The sequence below is a fragment of the Ischnura elegans genome, chromosome 2, assembly GCF_921293095.1.
Source record: "Ischnura elegans chromosome 2, ioIscEleg1.1, whole genome shotgun sequence".
Taxonomy (NCBI): Eukaryota; Metazoa; Arthropoda; class Insecta; order Odonata; family Coenagrionidae; genus Ischnura; species Ischnura elegans.
The window spans coordinates 123424336-123434546 of record NC_060247.1 but is presented as its reverse complement, the minus strand read 5'-3'; the positions used below and the strand labels follow the sequence as shown (position 1 = coordinate 123434546).

At 36.7% G+C, this 10211-nt stretch overlaps 1 protein-coding gene across 1 annotated transcript; it reads left to right on the top strand.

Annotated features, from left to right (window-relative positions):
• Nucleotides 1-115: 115 nt before the first annotated feature.
• LOC124154560 (BTB/POZ domain-containing protein KCTD9) lies at nucleotides 116-9022 on the top strand. The gene is made up of 8 exons (XM_046528372.1): nucleotides 116-460; nucleotides 530-651; nucleotides 736-975; nucleotides 1070-1227; nucleotides 2005-2228; nucleotides 2320-2515; nucleotides 5162-5295; nucleotides 8280-9022. The coding sequence occupies exons 1-8, from the start codon at nucleotides 413-415 to the stop codon at nucleotides 8484-8486; spliced, it is 1329 nt and encodes a 442-aa protein (XP_046384328.1). The 5' UTR covers nucleotides 116-412; the 3' UTR covers nucleotides 8487-9022.
• Nucleotides 9023-10211: the final 1189 nt, after the last annotated feature.

Here is a 10211-nt window from a genome sequence, read left to right as displayed (position 1 = left end):
TTAAAATGTAATTTTTATTTTTACGTTTTTAAAAACATAAATTGAATTAGTAATGCCTTATAATTTTGCATTGAGTATGTTTGTCAATAAAAATAAAACATTACATTGCGTGTTTGTTTCCATGATTTCTCAGGAGTGTTTTGGTGATTTATTGTGAGGGTCACGTATTTTGGCCGAATACATCTTAATATGTTTTGTAAAGGTGCAATTACAGTATACCTGAATGGAAACACCAGTATCTTATATACTTGAGTCAAAGTTTTATAGTAAATATAAAATTCTTGAAGCTGTCATTATTTTGGATACGAAGACTGAAGAATCATGTCAATTCTCGTGTAAACTAAGATAAAAAGTTGTTAAGTTTTTGGTAGAATTGTCCCTTAATCCTTAAACCGTCAGAAGCCATAGGATTATGAAGCGTGTAATTTTATTTAAGAATGGCACTGAAGTAGACGGGAAGGTAAGTCTCCTAATTTGTTGAGCTTATCGATTGTGTCTCTGGTTATTTCATGAACTCTTTCCTTATCAGGTTGTGCTCGTCACTCATTCATTGGAAGAATTATTGAATGCAGCTAGTTTCAAATTTGGAATCGAAGCTAAACGTTTGTTTACTTCTCAAGGCGGAGAAATTGATGACATCAAACTAATAAGGTGACAGGGAGTTGTAGAAATTACAGTTTAATGGAACGTCGTATCTACTCCTGTGTGAGGTGAATGTAATTATTACTTTTTCAGGGATGACGATATTCTATATGCTTCGGAGGGAGAAGAATTTCTGAATTCAAGATACAACTCTTCAACGAATTCCCATGCTCAGAATTCATGTAGTGGCAAATCTATTTATTCTTATGCGACTCATTCACTGCCAAGATCCCGCCATAATGAGGATTGGGTTACTCTGAATGTAGGAGGAAAATTATTTACCACCTCAAGGGCAACGTTAACCAACAAAGAACCAATGAGTATGCTGGCTAGGTATGTATGAATTACCTAATAAGAAATTGAGATTTGCCTTCATGCTGGATCTCGTTGTTTTTTTAGTTATCAATAATACATTATGTCTCTGAAGGATGTTCGCTGAAGGAGAAAACGGTTATAATATGATACCGAGCAATATGGATGCAAATGGTGCCTATTTAATTGACAGGAGTCCAGCATACTTTGAGCCAATACTTAATTACCTTCGCAATGGGCAGTTAATATTTGATAAAAATATCAACCCGGAAGGTAAGTGTTAGTCAGTTAAAGCCGTTCTGACATCATATTGCCATATCAGATTTGGTTTCAACAGTGTCATCATGATTTTTATCAGTGCTGTTCGAATGGAGTTATAAGTGAAAGAAATTCCTTCTAGGTGTATGAAATTATATTGACATGGGCTGTTATAGAAATGACATCTAAATTTATCGGTGACAGTATAGTTTTATCGAATCGCCAATTTTCGTCGGATCTTCTCCAAACCTAGTATGCATAACTTATTTTGCATTCTAAACAATCCCAGGGGAGGGTAAAAGTGCTTCCAGTGCAAAAAGAAATTACTAATTCGATAAAGCTGTACTGTTGCCAATTTCTCTTGTCCCTTCCCAGTTTGGGGTTTGCAGGTACTTTAAATTTGGAGGGTGGCCTGATACCCTTAAATACACCTCTCAAAATCGCAATTCATCTCTTGAGAAAATATCTGTTTGCCTCCTTAATGTATCAAGACTGCTCTTAATTCAAATGACATTTCGACATAATAGCATCTTCAGCTTGAGCTCCTACCTGCTTTTTTAGATCAGCGAATTAATGTCACTCATTTTGTCTAATGTGCAGACACCTTGGTGGGAATTGTTTGAAGGGAATTAATGTTTCGATTCAGTGATGTTATTTACTATATGGAGCATTTGATGTCCAGTTATTAGCATTAATATCCAGTTCGGTCTTCCCCTTGATCAAAATATTAGTAGTCAGTTTTGGGCAGTCAATGATTCTCTTAATTTAAAGCATATAATTTTTTATTCTCAGGCATCTTAGAAGAAGCAAGGTTCTTTGGAATAGAGTCCCTTATTCCACAGCTAGAAGCAGCCATTGTCAGTAGTCAATGTCCTTTAGATAAAGTACCCTTGACCAGGAGAGATGTTGTCAATGCCTTAATTACCACGCCCTTCACGACAGAATTGCGTTTCCAAGGGGTAAACTTAGCTGGTGCTGATCTCTCTCGTCTTGATTTGAGGAATATTAATTTCAAGGTTAGTTTCAAAACAAAATTTCTTTCAATAAGTCAAAATTGTATTGTTGATCCATTTTGTGACCCAAAATTGTCTCAACTCTCATTTTCAGTACGCCTGCCTCCATGGTTGTCGAATGGTTGGTGCCAACTTAAGCTGGTGCTGTCTGGAGCGTGCTGACTTATCTCATGCTAAGCTGGAGGGGGCTCAGCTCTTGGGAGTTAAAATGCTGTGTGCAAACTTGGAAGGAGCCAGCTTGAGGAGCTGTAATTTTGAGGATCCTGCTGGTAGCCGTGCTAACATGGAAAGTAAGGAACTAAAGTTGTTATTTGGTGAAAGAGATTTAGAAATAGACTTTTCAAATGGTTGATACCAAAGTATGCATGGGCGGCGACAAGTAACTTTAGGAATAAATTCAACCTCTTACAAAGAATGGTGTACATGGCCATAATAGGAGAAATGAGAACTGCTCCAACTCCATCAATGGAAACCCTCCTGAACCTAGCTCCACTATTCGTGGAAGCTGAAGTTCAGGCAAAGTTTGCACAGTAGGTTATCAATGTAAGAAATGCATTTGTTTACATTGATTTGAGTGAATAGAATTACTAAGAATTCACCTTTTCATCTGTTGTGTTTGATCATACTATGAAAAAGGAATAGTGCATAAATTTTATTTTGGTCTGCTTTTCTTTGAATCATGATAAAAATATGTCGATTATCGTAAGAACATTCTAGCAGATACAGTGGAAGCCCGGTTTAGCGAGTACGGCATTTTACGAGAATCGTGTTTTTGCTAGTGATAGTCTTTATATTGCCAAACGGCCAATGTTTTACATGCAAAATAAGTTGGATTTAGCGAGATCAATAAGTTCCTTCCACAGTGTATGCTCGGTATTATGAAAGGTATTTCTTGAGGGGAATGCTCCGCTCAGCAAGCATTAACTATTGTGTTTTGCATTATCTGTACATTGAACTATAAATACAAAATTTCTGTCAGATCTACAACACCTAAAGCCAGTTACGTCCAAGCATTTATGTGATTTATGACCTTGAGTATGCTCCGTGCACTCCAATTTTATGTTTTCTTTTCTTAGGCCCAGTTATTAGTGGGAGGGGAATGGGAGGAAGATGACAGAGGGAGAGAGAGTTAGTTCCCTCATCCTCTTTGGCTGGCTTCGTCGCTTTAATAATATAATAGGCTATGTCTTAAGTGTGGGAACTTACATAGTAGTGAAACCCCCTCCATCTTTTCCCATGTTAGTTATGTAAGTTGAAAGCGCAACATTGTCATAGTTCGGTGCCCTTACATTGACTTTCGACTTACGGAAAACTAGAGCAACGTTACCTGCCGTTGCATGATATCTGGTGATGTATATTTCGATATTTAATTAATGTATAGGAATGTAGTTCGATCAAAACATCGTCATCTATTGCCATGTACGAAAATCACAATTATTACCAAATGGTAAAATGATAATCAACCTTAGGTTAGCAAACGAGGACTCAGCACCGCCGAGTAGTTAAGTGTAAAAAAATTTGTAAAAGCAGAATTACCGTGCTGATTGTAGAAATCCTCTTCTTAGCGACCAATCGTAGAGAATCTTCATTATCTCTTCATCAGACTCTCCAAAATTCTGTATGATTCAAAATTTCATATCATATCAGCAAAACTGTGACACACTTCCGCACAATCACTTAAATTTGTTTAAACGAATGGCTTAACTTAAATGCGGGTTACCTTCAAGGACTATGTACTATGCGAGCACAATTAAAAATTGCTATTTCCTATACCAGATCCTTTGAATCTCTTGGCAATGATTTAAAGCTCCTATGGCAAAAATAATTTCGGTTCCAAATTTTGGGAATCGGCACATGAGTCCTCGCTAATCCGTTTCCATTCCGTGCTTTTATCGTAGGCATGTAAACAGCCCAGGGTAATTTATTTCGTATGAACTGAAGATTTTGTCCATTAAGTAAAATATTTATATCATTGCAATCGGACTTAACACTTTGACACCTGAGCTAATCAACCCATTGGCTCTTAATTTTTCTTGGAATTTATGGAACTAAATTCATAAAATTTTCAATGACATATCATTTTATGTCTCAGGATAGTGCACACTATTTAGAATAAAATGTGGTGATTCATGTGAATCATAATATACATTGGTTATGAACAATATTACCCATAACAACAATGCCACCAGTGATTCACTGGCTCTTTTCCTTAGGGAAAATCAAGATAGGCTGGTGAATTACTGACTCTTTACCCCAATGGGTTAAAACATTATTAAAGAAACCATAAGCTTAGGCAAAACGGCTGGGCCTCAAAGATGGTACTAAGGGCTGTCTGGTTTCTGGTGTGTATAGAAAACTTGAGTCAAAAAATTTTGCTTCAGTGCAAGGTTTGCACTGTGGTGCACTCCTCTTATGCAATAAGAATGTAATTTGAAATTCCTTTTTCCATTTTAATGCAATGATTTTTTGGTGACAACGACTTTTCAGCCCTCATAGTGCCTCCACTTGGGACTTCTTCGAGGATGGCATTCATGATAAGTGTTGTGATTTTTCATGGACTTTTAATCTGGGATTAGAGCCATATCTACCCTAAGACATGAACTTAAAAAAAATCCTGTACATACTATGTTATATTTGTGATACTCTTCGTTCTAGTTTTTGGGTTGACCTCATTGGGATAAAAATTTGAGGAAAAATATTTGTAAAAGATCGATGTCACCATCCTGCTGTATTAGTCATTAAATAGTGGGGGAGAATGTGTTATTTTTAAAATCTCATTATTCATTCTAAATTCCTGGTTATATACCAGTTTTTTTTCACAAACTCATTAAAGAATGCTAGTGACAACATAAATATCAGGACAATTATTGAGTGTGGTTTTGGTAGAGGTTCTATTTGTGTATGAGGGCAATATTAATGATGTTTAAAAAATTTAGGTGTCAACTTGAAGGGAGCCAACCTTGAAGGAAGCAATATGGCTGGAGTGAATTTGCGAGTTGCTACCTTGAAGAATGCCAATTTACAAAACTGTGTGCTGAGGGCTGCCGTGCTTGCTGGAGCTAATCTTGAGGTAAATTATACTTGAAATTGGAGTGGAAATATAAGTGCCCCCACCAATTATAAATTATGAGGGTCATTCAATAAGTCCTTTACGAGAGATAGCACTCTTTGCATCAAAATTTAATTTCTCCCATTATGCAGCACTCTTGGCTAGTCAGCTGTTAGAGTTTCAGGTGTATCCATCCCTTAGTTCCATTGCTGTTACCAATAGGGTAGTTTCCTCCATCAAAGAAAATGAAAGGCATCGATTGTGATTTGTTTCCCACCATTAGTGTATTCATAATATCAAAAATTATTTTGTTTTAGAAATCCCAGTTTAGATGAATGCTAATGGTCAATCTTAAGCTCATTTGAAAAAGACCAGATTGGTGGCCATGCGATGCCACTCCACGTGACATTACAGGGACCTAGATTCTATATGAATAGAATGGAGTTTTACATCGCCTAAGATTACCAATGCATGCATGAGGCACAGGGCTCTGGGAATAATTTCTTAATAATCACCTATTATAATTGCCTTAGGTCGGAAAGTTTTCTTCGTTTGATAAGGTGTTAATAATCCTTATTTAAGCCAAGCGCTACCTGCTGACAGCCAGCATCGCAGCGCACACATCCTCGCCCCAAGGTCACTTCACTTTGCGGCAGCAGGAACCATAATGACGTCACACGGGCTTTTCCAAGCATTCATACTTAGCCGTTGCATTTTCACGGGCTTGAAAATTTTCACTTTTCATTTAATCGCGAAAAATAGATATCGTCATTTAAAAATCTAAAAGCGTGAAATATGTACTCCAGAAGTATCCATCTTTCAATTTAGGCAATAAAAAATAATAGGAAACCACCCTATTATAGTGAAAAAATTTCATTCGTTTATAAAAATGGATAAAAGGGAGTTTTGTGCGGTGATCAAACACTAGTTTTTGAATTGGTTAACACTGAAAGAAATCAGAGCTAAGTTGAATAAAAATCATGGAAAATCTACCCCTGTGTTTGCAACTCTTTATAACTGGGTTTATGATTTTATATGTGGCTGTGCATTCAAAAAAATGAGCATTGTTCTGGAAGCCCTGTGGAAGTGTCCATCCCCGAAATTAACGACAGTATCCACTATATGGTTTTAAGTCATAGACTAATCAAAGTGCACGAATTAGTTTACCTTCTACCATCTTCCGATTTATATTATCAAAGATTAATGCCTTCCTAGCACCACATGCTGGATGAATTTTGCTGCATTTGAGGCGTAGGAGGGGGAAGCGAGCAGGGAGTGGATGAGAGCGGCCTGCCGCTCTTGTATCCACGATGCTGTGTGGGCATTGGAATAATATTTTGCGGTCGCAGACTCAAATTTGGCATTTTGTGGCTAAATGGTGGCAGATACATCTAAACACACAAAATTTTTGGTCCTAGTAGAACAGTTACTCGACAAAATTTATAGGGAATGACCATAAAATATTAATTTTTTCGAATTTTGACGTTCCCCCACTAATTTGCATTTGAGCTAGGGTCAGGGGTTCACCCAGAGGATTCAAATTTCTCAGGCCTTCTACACGCATGCCCATGAGTTGTCTTAATAGAAAACGTTTCAAAGTGGACACCATAGCCAAAAAAATGCAAAACAGGCTAAGCGAGAAAATGAAAATAATAGAGCAGTACGAGAATGGGGTTATTAATTTGTCTTCGTCTTCGCTCTTCACATTTAAAAAAAACATAGTGGAGATTGGGTCTGTGGTAGTTCAGGAGGGCAAACCAACAAAACAAAAGTGCCCGAGGAATGCAGAACATGAAGAGTAAGAAGGAGCTTTGTTCCGGTGGTTATGTGTACTTCATTCTGCGGGAACTCCAGAGGAAGGGATTATATGCTTATCGCTTAAGCAGAGAATTTCAGTGATTATGGATTGGGAATCGAGTCATTCAAGTGCTCGGAAAGTTGTTTATACTACAGTAAAACCTCTATTTTACACTTTTGAATGGACCACTTACAAAAAGTGCAAAATTGAGGATATTGTAAAATAGAGTATCATTTTTTAAAGGCGGTATTGTTTGGGACCTGATAAAAACTGTGCAAAATCGGGGAAAGTGTATAATGGGGGAATGTAAAATCTAGGTTTCACTGTAATTTAAAGCACGATAGCGTTATATCCCTTCATAACTGCGGGTAATGCCTGTAGTGTAAACCCTAAGCTGTGGAAGAAAGGAATCCGATACTAGCAGAATATCTTAACACTTTCATTGCCGGTCGCTAATTTTAAAGCGTTACTGAAAAATCCAGCTATTTTAGCTCAATATGTACTTTTTTAGTTTGGTAAATATGGATGCGTAGTAAGACGACTAGTCCCTTATTTGGCACCTCGTCGACGTTAAACAAATTGAAGTTATCAACTTTTAGAGAAGTAATGAAATATTTTTAGATCCGAGAACACAGGTAAGGAGCCTAAGCTCTATGAAGACGCCTCTCGAGGGGCTATAAAGATGTGGGAACTTAGGGTCAGGGTTACACCTAGAGATTTCAAAATTTTCAGGCCTTATTTTTGATCAGTCCCACAACTTTTTTTCATTGGATTTGAAAAGAATCGATTTTTCCAATCTGTCTTACTGCACATACCTTTTCTCTTCATCCAGTGTATTTTGAAAGTGTGTCCTAAGGAAATTACTTTAATTAATTCAAGCACATTTGTTTGTTATAATAAAGTAATTTATGTAATTGTTTCCCATGACATAACTCCTTGAATATCTGGAATACTACCCGAGAAATTGATAATTTTTTACTCTTTTCATAAACATTTGGAATTTTGATTGAATAGTGCAACTTAAAGACATAATCCAATCAAGTTGAAATTATTTTACTGGGTACAAGTACCACCTTCCACAAATTTTACATTCTAGTTGTGACCAGAAAAAATGCTTTTTAATCCATCTTAATTTACACACCTTGAGACTGCATCAGATATTATTTTTATTTAGAATTTAAAATGTCTTTTCAACTAAATCTTGCAGAACTGTGACCTTTCGGGCAGTGACCTTCAAGAGGCTAATCTAAGGGGAGCCAATCTGAAGGATGCTGCTCTCGAGCTGATGCTAACTCCACTCCACATGTCACAAATTGGGCTTTCGGAGGTACCACGGTCAGCAGGACATTCAAGGTTTCAAATTGCAAATCCAGTGTCTAGAGATGCAGTGAGTGGAGCAGCTGCATGCAATTAATAATCATCGAATATTGGCTAGTGATACTGGCCCACTGTAAGCCCGATTTATATTAAGATATGCTATTTATATTTGTTTAAGATTTGGCTCAAATTTAGTCTTCCTGTCCATTTTTGGCAATATTTATTTTATATGTTCCATGGTTTTTTCATATTGTCATGATGTTTTATGATGAAAGACTGCTGTTTAATGTAGCAACATACATATATTTTTCCCAAAGAATTACCTCTATGTTTATATTTAAAATGCCGTATCTAAGTGTATATTCTAAGGGATAGGAAATACAATCTTCTGGGAGTCCCTGTGTATTATCCTTGAGTGATTTTGTTTTTTATAATTTGCACGAAAGGAATGCAGTGTATATATTCTTTTGCTTTTCATTAAGCATTTGTGATATAAGTAGTGAGTTTTAAATCTGTTGTAAATATGTAGTGTCTATTTAAATGTTTGTAGACATTTTTGGGAGGTATCGAAGATGATTGGTACGAGGATAGCCGAGAGAAATAATAAATTTCATTTTATGCACAGACAGCAAATTAATGAAAAATCTTGTCATTTTCTATCATCGTTAAAAATTATAATTTTTTTACGGTTTTCTCTTAAGTATCTACTTAGATATAATATTTCCTAAATTTCTCTGCAACTTTATTGTATCTCGTAAGGTTTTCACGCAAGAAATTAATAAATTTGTTGCTGGGAGTTGATCTATTGTTGATAAATAATTTAGTTATTATTTTGAATCTTTTTTTTTTTCAAAGATCAAAGCTTATTTGATTGATGTTTATCCTTCATTTGAATGTGCTCATCAATAAGGCTTAGAATTTCCCTTTCTTAAACACAAGAATCAATTTTCTGTCATTCAATTAGTCATACATTAGATAATCCTTCTATTACCACTTTTGCAATCCTTGCAGCTTTACCCTTCCTTTTCTCATCATCAACAGTTCTTAATCCAAAGATTGGTTTGAAACAGGTCTCCACTCAGCTTTCCTATCCATTATTCTTTTTTAACACCTACATATTCTTTTTCTTTAAATTAGAGATGTGCGAATAGTATCCGCGAATACTCGAATACCTCGAATACCAGAAAGTATTCGATATTCGAGATCTCGAATAGTTATGCCAAAGGTACCGTCTCGAATACCTCGAATACTTTGAATTTCGCGTCATACTCTTTCGCTCGCACGTCATTGGTAGTTGACTCAGAAAAATGAGAACTCTAGTCGTTTAGTGCATGCAGCGCCGTTTTAGGCAAGCTGACGAACTATATCAAATTCGCGGTTTAGAGCGGTGAAAAGAGTTCGACATGGGGAACCGAAATTGATAGGGTAAAAAAAATCCGAGAATCCCAGGTGACCCCCGTCAGGAGTAACTCAGTGCCGTGGGATAGTAACATAGGCGCATTTCCCACGATCCGCTATTCCCTCCATTCAGCATTCACCCCACCCAATCTGACGATTTGCTCTTCTCCGAAATCAAACAAAAGGTCCCAGCTCGTGCAGGGATCCTATTACGAAGACTTTAGCGTCGAAAAAATATAAAGTTACCGGAAAATAATAATCGCGTTTCACCCTTCTCTCTTTCTCCCCCACTGACCATTTTCCCGCATTCATCTTTTGATAAAAATAAGGCGAGGTGTTTACCATGTGTCCTTTGTGGCTAATAACGACAGGCACTTATTTTGAATCTTCCCCAGGAGATGAAACTACCACAGGGAGGAACTCA

What these genes read in the sequence shown, in the direction of transcription:
- LOC124154560 (XM_046528372.1), top strand. Translation starts at nt 413, where the DNA reads ATGAAGCGTGTAATTTTATTTAAGAATGGCACTGAAGTAGACGGGAAG. An exon ending in GCACTGAAGTAGACGGGAAG is followed by an intron (nt 461 to 529) that starts GTAAGTCTCCTA and finishes TTTCCTTATCAG; the next exon opens with GTTGTGCTCGTCACTCATTC. An exon ending in CCAATGAGTATGCTGGCTAG is followed by an intron (nt 976 to 1,069) that starts GTATGTATGAAT and finishes ATGTCTCTGAAG; the next exon opens with GATGTTCGCTGAAGGAGAAA.